Source organism: Salminus brasiliensis, chromosome 3 (assembly GCF_030463535.1).
Source record: "Salminus brasiliensis chromosome 3, fSalBra1.hap2, whole genome shotgun sequence".
NCBI lineage: Eukaryota > Metazoa > Chordata > Actinopteri > Characiformes > Bryconidae > Salminus > Salminus brasiliensis.
The window spans coordinates 39,788,817-39,806,496 of record NC_132880.1 but is presented as its reverse complement, the minus strand read 5'-3'; the positions used below and the strand labels follow the sequence as shown (position 1 = coordinate 39,806,496).

Genomic DNA, 17,680 nt, shown 5'->3' with positions numbered 1-17,680 from the left:
AATGATTAAATAAGCACAATAATAAAGGTACTAGTAGATGTGTGTGTGTGGGTGTGTGTACCTGTGTGTGTACCTGTGTGTGTCTGTATCTGTGTGTACGTGTGTGTGTCTATGTCTGGCAGCTGTGCTCCCAGACAGCCAGGTTCAGCTGTGTACAATGCAGCAGTCTGTAACTGTGCTGGCACCCAGTGCTGTAAATGCATGCTCCATTACTTTCATTGCTTCTCTCAGAATGCTGGTCACACTTCAAGCATAGGCACTGAAAAGGCTTGAAGTTAGGAACTGCTACAAATCCAGTGGAAAATTACACTATCTGGAGGAAGTGTAGTATAGTTGGCTCAGAGGATGTACGCAATTTTTGTTTATGTTCACAGATTTTGATAGAGTACAGGTATGTCAATACTCTGGCTGTACCTTTGTCCAGGTGTATATATATATATATATATATATATATATATATATATATATATATATATATATATATATATATGTTTATTTTTGATGATGGTAAGCTGGTTAGCAGCATCACCAGCTCTTACCTGAGGTCAGGCAGCCTCTTGCTGGACTTCTCGTCTTGAGCTACTGAAGGGCTCAGCATCATTGCAGAACCTGCACAGACACCAAGCTTCACGCTTTGCATTTTGGCATTTCTGGGCTGGGCTTTGATTGGTGCTTCTTGGACACTACATACAGTCCTTGTAAATATCCTAACATTTCAAAGACTGTGCTGCGCTAAATCCAATCCAGACCACACTGCTTTCTTTTTAATTAAACAAGCGGTTGATTGTTTTTATGGCCATTTACAATATGCAGAGAAAATCGTCTTGTGACAAAGGTTATCACAATAACGATAAAATATTGTCATACTGCCTAGCCCAGTGCCCAGTTAGCGAGAGTAAGAAGAATATAAGGGTGTAAACATGCATGCATGTACCACAGTACATCAAACTTAAGATTTCAACTCAATATTATATATATATATATATATATATATATATATATATATATATATATATGTAATTAGATAAATCCATTCTCACTTTTTCAAATACAATTTGAAACGCTCAATTCAATTCTCTGGTTGGTGGAAGATGATTGATGAGTGTTGATGATTCAGACTTACCCTCACTCTCAGGCCTGTGCCGAGGCTGCTGGTGTCTGAGTGAGTCCTCTGTACTGCCAGACTCTGCCCCACCAGAAAAGACATTAGAAAAACCCTGCAGAGAAGAGAGAGATATGGAGAGAGAGAGATGTTCTCTTTAACTGCTGACTGAGATGAGGCTTAACTGGAACTGTCTACTTCCTTTTTAAGACTTTACCACCAATTATCACTGTAAGATGCAGAATAAGCTCTGAAGCTGGAGTAGATTAAATGGGTGCCATCCGGGTTCAGACATCGCAATTAATATCTTACATAAAAGCTTTATATAAGATGTGACCATGCCAAACAGAGGCACGTTCACACTCACAGCAAGTAGCTTTCAGGAACACTTAACGTTAAGGCTGCTCCATTCTCACTGTCAGATTCAACCGGCATGGCTGGTGGAGCATATTGTGACAGTTAATATCATAATGATGGCAACAGAGTGGCAACGCTATACAGTCTGTGCAAATGGACTTTAAATATGAAGATACAGTGCCAAATATTTGGCCTGTTTCTCAATTTCTTCTATTGTTGCATATCATTGCTGTCACTTAAACACTTAAGTGTTTCAGATCATTAATTTAATTTTAATAGAAGTAAAGTCAAAGACAACACAAGTAAACACACAATGCAGCTTTTAACTGATGGCCTACTCTTCTTTCCTGTTTTGTTTTTTTATATGGCTACATTGGGTGGTTTTCCAGCATTTACGGCCCGTTTAAGGTTTTGCCGTGGCATCTCAATTCAAGTCAGGCCTTTTTTTTTTTAAAGCCATTCAGAGATAAGATTGCTTCTTATGTGCTTCAGATCATTGTCCTGCTGCATAACCCAACTGCTCTTGAGCTTCAGAAAGGTGGTCATTCTCATAAAGGATTTTCTGACAGAAATCCTGAATAAAAATGGTTCCATCAATCATGACAATTCATCCAGTTCTTGCAAAAGCAAAGTAGCCCATCACCATTCTGATCATTGGGGTATAGTGACCCATGTCTTCCAAAACGTTCTTTCACTCATCAGTTGACAAAATATGTTTTTTGGCAAATGTGAGACGTGCCGTTGTGACCTTTTTGTTCTGTAGTGCTTTGTGCTATGCAACTCTCCCAGGGATGCCATTTTTGCCCAGTGTCTTTCTTAAAAATATTTTTTCACAGCACTGTATGTAAATGCATCATTTTTTCCCTTCCTCTATTGCATATTTGATGCTGTGTTTATCTCTCTCGCTCTCTCTCGCTCTCTCTATCTGCCTCCGATGTCCTGCTGCTTTAAATCACACTGTGTGTTGCAGCGCATCAGTAAACACCTCCCGCTGGGGCTCCTTAGACATGTTGGCCAGTGCCTGTGTGAGCGCAGAGTGAATGAGTGAATGTTTGTGTTTGAGAGTGTGTGTGTGTGTGTGTGTGTTCATGTTCTGTGTTGTGTCTTACCCTCCACTTAAGGCCCTCCACACCCTCAGTTGAGATGCTGTGATCTCGTACGCTTTGGCAAGGTCTGTCTGTTCCACCGGCTCCAGACAGCTGGCTCTGGCCCCTCACAAAATCACTGCCCACACGTTCCATCTCACCCACCTCTGACACACAAAACATAAGCACACACACACATCATATACAGCATTTTCAGACTGCTGCATATGACAGCAATAACAGAACTGTCCACAGAACTGTCCATTGAAAGGTTCTTTAGGGAAGGGTTGACACCCACTTCAACCAAGGGGGGGGGGGTTTACTAATTGGGGGGGGGGGGGGGGGGGCGCACTGGTGGCTCAGCGGTTAGATCTCCGGGCTATCGATGACAATTCTGGATCACCATGGCCATGTTGTAGGTGTGATACCCGGGTTTGGCAAGCTGCCACTGTTGGACCCTTGAGCAAAGCCCTTCACCCTCTCTGCTCCTCGTGCGCTACAGCGATGGCTGCCCACCACTCCAGGCACGCATGCTCACTGTCCACTGTGTGTGTTTCGCTGGTGTGTATGTGTGTATTCACTGCACGGATGGAATAAAAGCGGAAGCTAAATTCCATTTGTGTCTATCACAAATGGTCAATATGGTTGCCTTGTCTTGTTAACTTAACCAGTTAAATATCAGGTTTAGTTGCTGTGTCGGAGCAGGGAAATCTTAAACAGGCCCATTAATCCCCTTAATTTTTAGAAGTTTTTGACCCCCATCCTGCATCTATATGTTACTGCCAGAGACAGTGTATGAAATTAAATAGTATCCCATTCGTTGTAAAGCAGCAAAAGCTCCATCTACAAGACCTGTGAACTCTGACCGCACCCATTTCCAAACCCGCTGCTGAACTAGCATATAAACCGACTTATTCAGTCACAACGTGCCTCAATCAGTATTCCAGCACAGTCCACTTTTATCCGTTATTATGGCAGGCTCTGAGTGGCACCATTTCCTGGGCCACAGTGCCCATTACAAAACTCTGGGTCATGATGGGAAATAGAGAGCAGCCTAACCGAAATAATTACAGCCCAAAATGGACAAACGAGGCTACACCCAGACCTTTTAAATTCGATTACTGATGTGGGACTGAGGGTCAAAGAGAGACAAAAGTGTGGATCTGTATTAACCGCTGTGCAAACATAGGTGCTATATATATATATATATATATATATATATATATATATATATATATATATATATATATATATATATTACTGTGTAGTGCTGTACTAAACTACTGCATAATCAGTATGATGACCATAAAGGCCCTGTTGAACACAAATGCATGCCATAATGGATTTGCCACAAACACAATGGCAATGAATGGCATTCTTCTCTTTACAGTTTAGTTTAGGTCAGCATTACTCATGTTTGTTGGCTCCCATGGCAGTTTCTAACTACCGGATAATAGTCAAGTCTACAGCATAATGCAGTTTAATAATACAAATAGCACAGCACAGTTTACAATGCTCACAGTTTATAGTTATATATGACACACAGGCCTACAATAAAAGACCATATTATAAAGCACAACCAGTAAATAAACCCCATCTTTAACCATGAGGCAAGCTGTAAGGTAAGCTTACTGTTTCTTTACCCCACCATCTAGCTTTTGCTTTTATTCAGTCATTCTATAAGTGGCAATTAAAAATAACACTAGCCACTCACTCACACAGCTGTTCTGCAAGCTTATTAGAGAGGTTACTTGAACACAAATTGTACAAAAACAAGTAAAACTGACCAATATGTCTATATGTCAACATGTATTAACTGTATTATGGGGAAAACAAATGAACAGGCTGATAATAAGATGGCTAGGCCAAATGGCTAAGCCTTTTAAGTGGCTCTCCAGATGTTTCTCTCCTGAATGGAAACTCTACAGGGCAAGCAGATCATGGTTGGGCTCCTTGATGTAAAATATGCTTTAAAACAGGGTTGCCCAAGATGTGACCATGGTCTGAGGCCAGAGATTTACCCTAAACCCACCCATCATCTAATGAGAAAACAAATGTTTATGTACGATATATTAACTATATAACAAGCAAATTGTTGTTCTGCTTTTTTTGGGTAACAAAATATAGTGTAGTGTTATAAAATACCACTCCGGTCCCCCACTTTTTCTCTCATTTTAGTCATTTTCAATTCACTCCCTGAAGACTGAAGGATAGAATGTGCTTCCTCTGAGACATGAGGATGTGTCACCCAACTGCTTCTTTTCAAACAGCCGCTAACACAACATCATAGGACAGCTGAACGGGCCTGGAGCAGAACACTAACTGCCAATTATGTTAGGTCAGCTAATAGAAGCCCTCAGCATCATGCTGAGTCATGGGAGCAATGGAGGCCATCCCAGAAAGAGTGAGACAATTAAAATCTCTTGGACCCGCAGCCACGGATGGCTGGGGCATCACTAAGGACTGAACCTGCTTTGCCCTGATTAGACAACCAACGAGTGAACGGCTGTTCTACTCAGGAAACCTATACAAATCCACTTTAATTAACGTTGTTAATGTATGGTGTTGGCAGTCACCAGTGAAGTGGTCTACTGTAGAGTGCAACTTTTCAGCATCGTTCAGCATCCGGGCTTCCTTATGTTTCACATAGTCCAATTGGATAGTTTTCTGTAACTGCATGAATTCCTATTCTTTTTGAAATACCACCCACTTTGACACTCCTGACTGAACCCATTAAATGGGGCAGACATCTTGCTTTTCCCATTCATTTGTAAGATTTTAAGCTTGCCTATTTCTAACTGAAACCTAGAAACCTGACAAGTATGGTTATCAGTGAGAAGGCCATTTATTAGCCGAAGGTAGATACAGCTTTCAGAGAGTCAATCACATTTCACTAAACATATTCACATGAAGAGCTGGCTCTAATGGAGACTAATGATAGAGCTGCCAGTCACTCACAGCATTCACATTTGTCCTTGTCACACTGAAGATAATGCTTATATATGACCCACAGTCTTCATCACACTCTTTCACTACAGACCTTTTAGAAAGCAGACACCATGTATTTTATTAAATGTCTTGTGTAGGTGTGTCTCTCTGTGTGTGTGTGTGTGTGTGTGTGTGTGTGTGTGTGTGTGTGTGTGTGTGTGTATATGATGTCCTGGCTAAAGCATGTCTGCGGAATACAGAGGTGATGATAATTACTGAAATGAGTCACATTGTTGAGGTGAAGCCTGAAATGGACTGTGCGCGCTTGTCGCTCACCTCCTCCAGGGACGCGTCTCCCAGGACACTGGAGGGCAGCCAGTCTCTCGTTCAGCTGAGCACGGCTCTCTGCGCTGTTGTTGTTGTTGTTTACCTGGATACCATTTTGTTTCATCAGCTGCATCAACTCAGATTCCAGTGTTGCAATCTGCCAGGAATAAAAAGGTGTAAATGTCACTGGTGCCTCATACCCTTCCGTTATTTACAGTTTGACTGTCAGCACCCTCCTCTGGTCAGTATTGGAATTAAACTGAGAGTTATTTAAAAAAAAAAAAAATAATCCTCAACTCTTCATGGGACAAAACTATGTGAGGACAGAATTCTAATGGAGGATAAATGGTGTTAATCTGACAAAGAGGTTTGTTTCATTTTTGTTGTACATTTTCAGAATAAAAATCTGATAAGGAAACTAGCCAGATTTTAAGACAGTATCTTAACCTAGAATGGTTAGGATACTGCACCTTTTCAAGTTAGTCCTGACTTTGCAAAGTGCTTTATAATTCAGCTGACATGAATATTTTTATATAGTTGCATAGTGATATAAATGACTTAAACTATAGTGATGTAAAAAATAGGATAGGAAAATGTAAAATCTGGGTCTTTTTAACATTTTTAAACACATGGACATTTGATCTTTATTTAAACAATATTGAGAGACGGAAGAGATGCCCTGATGTTTTTTTTCCTCCTTGCACACCTCCAATGAAAATCAAACTTGTGCAGGTTTTCTCTTTCTGATGGCAGACGCTGTACTTTAACATCACTGGATCTTAAGGTAGCTCTTACCACAGCTGATGACACCATAGGACTGTTGGAGATCTCGCAATCTGCTATTGGGCTAAATTTGCTAGGACGGCCTGACCTGGTTTGTTTGAAATGTTCTCCACTAGCAATTATTTTGCAGAGAGTGGAACGGCTGATTTCTATTTGTTCTGAGATCTTTTTAAATTCTTTCCTAGACTCATCTGCAGACATTTAGTTTGGTCTGCTCTTAATTGTTGGAGTGAGTGGTAAAGATCACCATGGCCAGATCCAAAGAGCTCTCTGAGGCCTTCAAAAAGAACATTGCAGACCTTCTTTTTGAAGGCCTCAGAGAGCTCTTTGGATCTGGCCATGGTGATCTTTACCACACACTCAAATAATTAAGAGCAGACCAAACTAAATGTCTGAGGTTTAAATAAGACAGGCTCCTCCAGAATCCTCTCTAACCATGCTCTAATCATCTGCAGCTGATGTTCTGCACCTGTTACAAATGTTAGTTTTTTTTCGAATAGCTATAAATGTTTTCTTTCTTCATTTATGCAGTTTATCCATCTCTCAATAATTCTTAAATGAAGATCAAATGCTCAGATGTTTAAATATGTTAAAAAATGTTATGTTAAGGGGTGTCCTCATTTTTATATAGTATATGGTTAAGGTGAGGGCTAGGCTTAATGTAACGCTTAGAAACCTCTTTTTATATACTGGTAGTTACATGGTACTGGTACGATTCCACTTCCCGACATTATATAACAACAAACAGGTGTGTGGGTGTGTATCTACAAATGTGTATGCGATTGTGATGATAATTACCCTCACTTGCAGCCCCTGTATCTCAGCTAAATGAGCCTTTTCCACTTCCTCCAGTTTCTTCTTCTCTGCCTCCTCCCTCTGAGCAAACTCCACCTCTCTGACGGACAAGATACACACACACTTTATGAAAAAAAGTCAGGCCTTTAATTGTGTGTGTGTGTGTGTGTGTGTGTGTGTGTGTGTGTGTGTGTGGTGTGTACTGAAGCAACCTGAGCAGAGCTATTGTAACAGGCTTAGGCAGACACTGAACTCTTCCTATTTCATCAGGCCAAAAAACAAGAAGGGCAGACTCTCACGTACACACCAAAACCGGTTCCATCAAGGGCACAAGCCTAGGGAGTGTTACAGTACCCAAACCTCCCCTTCCTCCTGTTCTTTGCTGCCGAAATGAGTTCTTTTATTCACGCCCGCCAAGTGCTGCCATTACAGTGAGTTTGCTTTTGCAATGTCGCCCCAAGGGGTATGGCAATTAAAGCCAGTCAAGCTGTATAGGAGGAAAACAGTTGTGATAGGCATGACCATAAAGATCAGCTCACACTGTCTCAGCAGTGCTCCAGCACACGTCCTTTATATATCTGTGGGTTGGAGCATTCTCAAATTACAGTGCCTGTGCAGTTTCATTTATTTTCTGGTCATCTAAAGTTATTCTTATTACTGCTGCTCTTCATTTCACCACTAAAAGTACAGCAAAAAAACAAAAAAACAAACAATGTTAGGCTCAACAATGTTCATCTTCAATATTTTTTTTTCCACTGTCTGTTGGCACTAATGTTAAAGGGGCCCTACAATGTCAAACTATATTTTAAATAATGAGCCCGCAAAGAAAGTTTTTGACCTTTTTTACCAGTAAAAACCCTAGGTATGTGAATGGGGATACAGCAAAAAGCTGACACAGCTACAGTCTCTTCAGTTTGCTAACAGCACATTGTGCTGAATGGACACAACAACACTATCCGCTAAGACTCTATGATAATTAGGTTAGGATTAGGATAATTAGGTTGTTTTTGTTACAGATTTAAAACTATGCCATAATATGCAGCTTCTGTCATCATTGCTGGTCCCACCAACCAGCCAATCAAAGCAGAGCTTATTGTGTTTTTTTCCCCCCATAAGCTCACTGTAAAAGTAAAATTAGCATGTTCTGTTTTTCTGAGGAAAAAACAGGGTTGTAAAACTGCATCTGAGCATTTTCACCCCAACCAAAGTCACATACTTACTATCAAAAAACAAACTAGAATACTCCATAAATGCAGTCTTTGGCACCTTTAATACCAACACCAGTTCTGCTAATACTAATGCTAACAACCTTTCAGTACTTTATGGACTCATTCAGAGCATGTCTTTGTTTAATAACATCTAATGATGCAACTGCAACTGTAACCAGGTGAAGCCTGGTGACCTAGAAAAGGACAAAACTTCCCCAACCTGTGCTGATGAACTCACTTCTGCTGGAAGTCCTTGATAAGTTTCTTGGCCTTGTTGTACTTCTTCTCCAGGGCCTGGTACTGATTTTGTGCCTCCTTCAGGTGCTCGTTTACTGTGTGGCAGAGCGTCTGAGCCTCGATCCAGTAACTCTCCAGCTTCAGCATTCTCTCTTTATTGTCCTCGATGCTCTGCTTTAGCTGGCTCTTCTCACGCTCCCAGCGTGCTTTCTCCTTCTCCACTGCTGCCAGCTAGAGTAAAAAGTATTACTATTAGTATTATTATTAATTAGTATATGCCCTAATATATAGAATATTTAAGAATATATAAGGAGGATGAAAAGTCTATAACCAGAGAGATATATAAAATTTAACTAAAAGGCCACAATTCAGAGTTTTAAAGCAGTGTAAGCTATGAAGAAGTACAGCCAAACATTCTCATCAGAAAGAGATAAGGTGAGAGATAAAAACAAGATAAGACATCTGTAGAAATGTCCAGAAGTAAGGAAATGGGCCTAGCCTGCAGTCAGCACTTCCTGCCTCAGACTGTTACTAAATACTGCCTTGTGACAGTCTCTAAACCTGACCGTACAAAACAAACATAAAAACTGCTGAAAAGTGAATACACATACAGAAAAGACCTTCAGAGATTGGTGTATATTAATATTTTATTTCCCTTGACAATGTGTTTGTGTTTTCCTTTTCATTTGCTTTATGGTGAAAGAACCAATAAACTTGAGTTGCGTCCGAAACTTTGCCCTGTTCACTATATAGTGCACTTCTTAGGTTTTGCCATTTTGACTTTTCAGTGCACAATCCCAAAATGCACTGCAATAAGTAGTGTACAAATGATGACCACTAGCACACAAGGAAATACCCATAATTCATGGTGTTGTTTGTTCCCTGTTCCTCTATATATGCTCGATCTGGATTCTCACATGTAGGAGAAGAACAGGACACAGTTTCAAACACAGCAACAGATCACTGAAGTCATGGGTCATTCTGTAGCTCTTGTGGATATTGTGTTATGTGGATAAATATGTACAGAACCTGTACATTTTGTTCTTTGCACATTTTTCTCCTGTACATCACGGCATCCTCTGAATTACAAGGTCGTTAAAGCATCAAAATGTGAATATTGCTATCTGTAAGCTAATGCTACTGTGCACTGAATTTATGCCATTACACCAGCAATCGCACTATCAACTCGCTTCGCAAATGTGGTAGTCGAGTGGCATTGGCAAGTTCACTGACAGACCAGCTAAACCATCTAACTTAAATGCAATCATATGCTGTGCAAGATCAGGAGCTAAACTGCTGAACCAGCTTGCTTACCAGCATAGGGTATGTTTTCACCTGGGTGATCAGCTTTCCATCCTGACCATCAAGGACGAGCTTAGTTCATCTGAAACCAGTTACCAGCAGAAGCATGTGTTGAGCTGGATGCTTTTTTATCTAATACTCCCTGAAACACAATAGAGCTCTCCCTTCTTAGCTTGCTTTGACAAGCCGTACAGGTTGACCTGCACTCAGACCACACTGCTCAACATGACCAGACTGAAAATGGTTTGTATGTAGCAATATTAGTGTTACAGCTATTAAACAACCTTGTAATTCAGAGGATCCAGTGATGAACAGTAGAAAAATGTACACAGAATAACACATATAGGGTTCTGAACATATTGTTTTGCCTATGCTTGGTCAAAAAATGACCACATTCTGTGAGAAATAAATATGGTGACGACTACAAAACGATGACATGACTTCAGTGGTCTATGGTCTTCCATTACCCGCAAGAAACTCTTGCTGCATTTTGGAGATACAAGATTTATTCTGGCAGCACCAATATTTTAAATGTTATTGTCTCAGAAGATTACATAGCAATCAATAGCTCCTACCTTGTTCTTGAGCTTCTGGATCTCAGCCTCAGTGACACTGTGTTTGATCTGTAGCTGTTGACCGAAAGAGAGAGCGAGAGAGTAAATAAAGAGAAGGTGACAGAAGAAACAGAAAGAGTTCCTCCACAGCCCTGCACTGTTCTCCGTACTCTCTGACATACCAGGAGACTGAGGAGAGGAAAAAAAGAGAGGGAGAGCGAGAGATGTACCAAGGGAGGTAAAAGAGGGAGGGAGAGAGAGTGAGAGAGAGCACTCGATATCAAAAGTAAGGCAGCACATCTACACCCTGAGCTGTAAGAAGCGTAGCACTGAAGAATGGGTCAGAATGTGATTGTGTGTGAAAACGTCTTTAAAATCAGTCTCTGAGGAAAGGGAACAAGGAACACTTGAAGGTTTACTGCATATGAATGGAGTTTGAGCTCTGTTTGTACGGTGACTTTACAGAGCTCTGTATATGTAATGTCAGATAAGACACAGCCCCTTTACGAACTCCCTCAGCACCAGCTTGATCCTTTAATCTAAGAGCACTGCGCTGCTGTCAGCAGATTTGGTGGCACACCTCTCGGAATTTCTGGTACAGCTTGGTGGCGTCCAGCTCAGATGGCGAGATAATGTCCTCGTTTTCGGGCAAATCAAAAACCTCAATGGTCACATCTCGGTCCGTCACAGCTGGCCCCACCTCTTCCTCCTCATCTGTGGCGTACTCTCCCGTCTGGCACAAACACACAACAGGAAGCTCAGTAACACAGGTAAGTAAAACATCATCACTTGTCTTTTATTTTGCACTAAATGCTGTTTTCAGTGTTTTTTTATTAAAACAGCTTTTTTTTTATAAAAACACATCCTTGGAAAATTTCATTTTTGATGAATCTGTTATCAATCATGTTCTTTCAACTTTGGTACACATGAACCCATGGGTTTCCAGTATTTCACACAGTATTTTTGCCATGGTTTTGTACAATGTAGAATTTCCATAGGCCCTAAAACAGAACCCAGTGGTACTCTACAAAATCTTAAAAAAAAAACGACTATAGTAAAGTCACAAACATGACTTGGGTTACACAATGATATGCAGTTCTTGTGCATGGTCTAATGCTCATAGTGCAAAGGCAGGATCATTATTCTCCCTATTTGACGTTGGTGAAGCATCAAAGTAAAGTCAAGGTAAAAATGTTACATAATGTTGCTTTAAGTTAGTATACTGGTCATTTAGAAGTACACATTTGCAGTAGAAAAGACATCAGTATTATTCAGGTTTTTGTATTTCAGCACCTGTCTTGACACAGTGTCTTTGATACGGGCTTTATATCAGACTATACATTTCACCTACACACTATCAAGACTGTAGGACTGACATGGACAGATTCAGCAGTGCAAAACCTGTCTGACACCATGTACAGCATAATTCTGTATCATTACCATTAGGCCAAATCCTTGGTTTGCCTTCAATTTCTGTGTGAAAATTGAGTCTGAGAAAGAAGCGGGAGGTCTGCTGTGAGCCTGCCAGAGCGGAGAAGAGTGAGAGCAAGGAATGGATAGGTGGATGGATATGTGGGCAGGCTGGTTCCACTTGGCTGCTGCTCAGATCTAGTTGCAGGCATGGCTGCTCGCTGGGAGGCCTTCCCTCCTGATCGAATGATCTGCCTTGGCAGGGGGCTGTTCAATGCCCTGATCCTATCCTGCAACTCTAACCAGGGCTCTAATTGTATCTCCAACTCCATTTCTCCTTTCTCTCCCTTCTGTTTCTCACATGGAGGAGTTTTAACGAGAGAGAAACCGGGGGTGGGCAATATGATATTAGGAATTACTGTGATAAATGACTTCACTGTATGCTTTTCTGAGTGAACTGTGGATATCATTAGAACAGAAGAACAGAAGTGAACAACCGGTTAATAAAGGGCCTGTAAAACATACACTCAACCAGTGCATAGCATCAACTGTATTTTTGCAATTAATAATAATAACTTAAATAAAAGGGGGTGGGGGCATAATGAGCTTCTTATAATTTCATTTTAATGTTCTTCTGATAATAAATGTTCTTCATAACATAATTATTGATTTAATACTTTTTCAGTTTTAGGGTCTCTTTTTTGTAAAGGATAACAGCCATACCTCTATTGTTTTAACCTTTTTATTCTGTTTTCTGCACTTTACTCACCCAGGTTTACACTATTCCAGTGTGTAGTTTGTAGACTCAGATCCAACATTTCTTCCACAATCACAAAAATCTGTTTTACTGCTCCTTAACCTAAAACTAAGGGGCTGTCTTGGCATTGGGCATGTTGAGCTTATGCTCATGTGCATTACAGCATCCCATTATATTACTAATGCTTTTCTATAAGGATGTAAGCAAAATTACAAATTACTATTAAAAATCGTGTCCAGATACTTTTGGACAGACACCGATCAGCCATAAGATTAAATGTACTGTGCAAGTCCCCCTCATGCCACCAAAACAGCTCTAAACCAATGAGATTAAACAACCAGTTATTAAGAATCTGTGAATCCTACACTCTAAACATCCAGTACTTTTCTTTGCAATTAATAAAAATTATAAAAAATAATATGAATGTTTAATTTATATAGAACCTCTTACCAATATTACACTATTTACAACAGAATTTACCTTGGTATTTTCTACATTTTACATTACATTTTAAATGTTTTGTGATGTGGATGTAAATGTTCTTTAACAATATAAATGTTCCTTCTAATGTTTTGCCATTAAGATGTCAGCAGTAGATCCTCTTAAGTCCTGTATGTTGTGAGGTGGGGCCTCCATGGATCACATTTGTTTGTATAGCACATTCTAGAGATGCTCGATCGGATTGAGATTGAGGGAATTTTAAGACAGAAGACCTACCCTTGTCAAAGTGGTTCAGATTTAGCTGGCCCATTTTTCCTGCTTCCAACACAACAATCAACTTTTAGAACTGACTGTTCACCCTGGTACCCAACATATCCTACTCTTTGACAGGTCCTTCTAACAAGATAAAGTTATTAATGTTACCCTGTCAGTGCTTCTAATGTTAGACAGTATACAGTGTATGTCATGTCCCAAGTCCCCCTCATGCCATAAAAATGCTCTACACCAATGAGACACAGACTTCACAATACCTCTGAGGATGTCTTGTGGTTTCTATAAAATGACATTGCTATATGCAAAATTATATGCAAAACTCACAACAAACCGTCCAGCCAAAATAAGCTATGTTTTGGTTTATTTATTAAACTTTTTAATGCAAACTCAAATATCATCTGACACCATCAAACTGTAACAAACTAAAGGAAATGTCATTATACTGAATGTTATCAACATCACCAGCCCTGCTGCATATTGTGAAATTTCCTTCAAGTTTCATCATTTTTGCTATATGGGATACACTTACACACACCCCCGAACAGAGACAAAGCCACAAGCCGTCCTGCTCAGGAGGGCAGTTAGTTCCTTATGCACAGTCACATTTAATTAGTCACTGTGTCACCCAGCCTACTCACACTTGATTATCTCATTGCTCATAGAAAGCTGAAAGGTGATTTGTGCACTTGTGGGACGCTACGTTCCCTGAGTGCAGCAATGCAATCTCTCTCCAAAGCAGCCAGCAGTCAGCCTTTCCAATCCAGTCCCCAATGTCCTTACACCTAGTGTATACTCTGGGAGGCCCCGCCTGGTCAGGCCGGTCACTCGTTCACTGTACCGACTGGCAGCTGGTGGAGCTGCTTACTCTGAGCTGCTAATCCACATCCCAGAGAGCTCTCAGCCAGGCTCACACACACACACACACACATACATCCATCAACTGAAAATGCTTGCCAGTAGCCTTTTTAATATGTGCAGGCTTGTTCGTGGCAGACTGGAGAAAGGAAAAATGGGCGATTGGAGGCTACAAGCTAACGCTAGGCCAAGCAGAGAAAGGAGAATGTCTGACTGGAGGCTAAAAGCTAACATTACAATTGGCTGACTGAAGGCTAAAAAAATAACACTAGGCGCCCCAGGAGAGGGAGAATGGTGGAACAGAGGCTAAAAGTAAATTTTATTTTATTTTATTTTATTATATTTTATATTTTTATTATTTTATTTTAGATTTTATATGCACCCATCCGGGGCAGTGGTGGCTCAGCGGTTAGAGCGCCAGGATATCGATAACAGGGTTGTGGGTTCGATTCCCGGGCTCGGCAAGTTGCCACTGTTGGGTCCTTGAGCAAGGCCCTTTACCCTCTCTGCTCCCCGGGCGCTGGAGTTGGCTGCCCACCGCTCTGGGTGTGTGTGTGTACTCACTGCCCCTAACACATGTGTGTGTGTGAATGTGTGTTCACTACCAGATGGGTTAAATGCGGAGGACACATTTCGCTGTACAGTGTACAGTGACAAATACGTGCACCTTTACCTTTACCTTTTACTAGCAAGAGCCTTTTGAGGCTTAACGCAACAGCTACATTGGGAGAATATGGAAGTAAGGCTGAAAATGCAAAAAGCTAACACTAGGCACCCGGGAGAATGGAGAATGGCTGCCTGGAAGCTACAAGCTAACACTAGGTGAATAATGGCTGACCAGAGATTAGAATGTAATGCTAGGTCGACCAGAGAAAGAAGAATTGCTCATAGGCAAAGCTAAAGCTAATGCTGACTGAAGGCTACAAAATAACGTTAGGCGTCCTGGAAAAGGAAAGATGGCTGATTGGAGGCTACAAGCCAATGATAGGCCAACCGGAGCAAGCACTGGTGTGGTTATTCACTATGGAGGACGACAATCAGTAACAATACATTATGATTGATCATAGGGCTAGTTTCCACACTGAAGTGATATCAGTATCAGGAAGGTTTATGTTATAATCATGATAGATAAGCAATATGCAGTACAGGCCAGCTATGCACATCTTCTAATGAAATATCTGAGCTATTTAAGGCACATTCATTACAGGCACACATGTTAGACTATCTCCATGGAAAAGTACTGGCAGTAAAATGGGATGCTCTGAGACTGCCGCATATAAGCCCAATATCACTGTGTGCAATGCCAAGCATTGGCTAGAGTGGTGTAAAGCGTTCCTGCACTGGGCTGTCGTAATGTCCTCTGCAGTAATGAAGCACCTCTGAACATCTTTGGGATGAGTTGGGATGGGAGGGTTGCCATCTGCAAGCCAGAACTAATCATCAACTGTGTTTGACCTCTGTGATGCTCTCTTAATAATAAAGGTCCTACAAAAATAACCATTTTTGGGTCTATAAGAAAGGATTTTGTAAAAGAGAGGTGCCTGAATAACCTTTTAAATTATTAAAGAAGTGGATGAAAAGGCTCTTTAACACTTTCAAGGTCTGAATTTACATCTATTTTACAATAATGATTCTTTATGGAACCAAAATTGGTTCTTTCATGGCATCCCTTAAAGAGTCCTTTATTTTTAAGAGTGCAGAGGTTGCTAAAGTGGCACCAGCTTTCTATTAATACTTAAGATTGTGGCAGAAATGTTGGAAGAAGAAGTGGTTGGACACTTTTTGACAAATTGAGCCGGTTTCTCAGACAGGGATTAAGCTTAGTCAGTCATCCAGTACATTTTCCTTTCAGTGGAAAAACCCCACTGAAAATGCTGCATAGTCCAGGACTAGACTTAATCTGTCTGGAACACCAGCCCATACTATCCATACGTTTCTACACTGAACTTGACATGCTGATGAATAACACTGTAGCCCGTTTAAAGAAATTGGCCAGCAGACATGCCCACAAACATATCATGCAGCCAGTGTCCAAATACCAATTGACTTCTCCTCTGACAAATACTGAGGGCGCACTGGTAAACATAAAAAAATCATTTTCACATTATCACCCGCAATGCATCATCCAGCGTTGGCAATAATGCTCAATTGTCCTTGTACCGCAAAATCACAAGATAAAAATTGCTGTGTGTAGCCTATAGATGTAATTATCTCCGCATCCCGGCTGATGATTCATTCAACCCTCCCTCCAGTCAATCATCAGCGTTCTAATATAGGATCTCAGCACCATGGCAACTCGCTGCATATTATGGAAATGCTCCTCAGATTAATGCATAAAAACAAATCAGCCCTGAAGAAAGGCTACTGACAGCGAGGAACACAGGGTGCAGCCCCTTTCGCCTGGGAAGACTGACAGCCTCCTGACCTGCTAATGAGCAATGAATGATGGGGACACAATTGCGAGTAATATGTGTTGAAACATGGGAAGCCTTCATATGAGATCCAGTGGGAATAGCTATTACACTATGTGTCATGGCTACAGTAGGCACTTAAGCAAAACCTCAGGGAGTCCCAGGCAAAACGATGTCTAGGCTAAATTAACCACGACTCATTAAACAATGGCAGGAAAACTACACCTTGATTCTGCAGTACTAACCTGCTTTGGCAGGCAGGAGCACGTCTGGACTTGTTGGCAAAGGTTTTGACAAGATGTAACCACTTTCATCCCGCCCGATGCTGTTTTGACGGGCTGCAACAAGCTTGAGCATGAGCTTGCCGTGACTTTAAACCTAACTCTAACTCACTGCGCTTTGTTGTGAGGTCTCCTTTGGCAGGTTATCACGGGTTCGGGCAGGCTACAGCTTGTTCAGACAAGTTGTGAAAAGCAGAAATGCTTCTGTGCGAACTGCTCTAGGGCTCTACCTCGTCGTCGTCAGCATCATACTGAGCATACTGTTGCTCCAGCATCTCTCTCTGACGTCTCTCCTGCTCCAGAGTCTGACTGATCAGCTGAGCCACTTCGCTCTCCTGCCCTGGACGCTCCCGACCAATCACGAACCTGCACAAAAGACAAGGACGACAAGACAACGTCGGTGGGAGGTATGTGGCACAATCTAAAAAAGCTCAGTCAATAAATCTAATTCACAGTTGGAAAGAAATGACTGCTGAGGTAGAAATGATCTTCCGCTTGTGTGTGTGTGAAGGTCTGTGCAGATTAATAACAGATTAATAGAAACAGGGTTTTAAAGCCTAGAATGACCACTGCT

General features: G+C 41.1%; 1 protein-coding gene across 5 annotated transcripts in view; it reads right to left on the bottom strand.

Annotated features, from left to right (window-relative positions):
• The window catches only part of ppp1r9a (protein phosphatase 1, regulatory subunit 9A), a 59,079-nt gene that overhangs the window by 8,230 nt on the left and 33,169 nt on the right, over positions 1–17,680 (bottom strand). For all 5 annotated transcript variants that reach the window (XM_072676106.1, XM_072676108.1, XM_072676109.1 and 2 more), the window contains exons 6-14: positions 17,337–17,472; positions 11,259–11,411; positions 10,700–10,753; positions 8,824–9,053; positions 7,381–7,477; positions 5,809–5,956; positions 2,569–2,711; positions 1,124–1,217; positions 540–609 (exon numbers count right to left, since the gene is read on the bottom strand). In XM_072676106.1, coding sequence (XP_072532207.1) covers positions 540–609; positions 1,124–1,217; positions 2,569–2,711; positions 5,809–5,956; positions 7,381–7,477; positions 8,824–9,053; positions 10,700–10,753; positions 11,259–11,411; positions 17,337–17,472 — 1,125 coding nt within the window. The remainder of the gene's footprint in view (positions 1–539; positions 610–1,123; positions 1,218–2,568; positions 2,712–5,808; positions 5,957–7,380; positions 7,478–8,823; positions 9,054–10,699; positions 10,754–11,258; positions 11,412–17,336; positions 17,473–17,680) is intronic.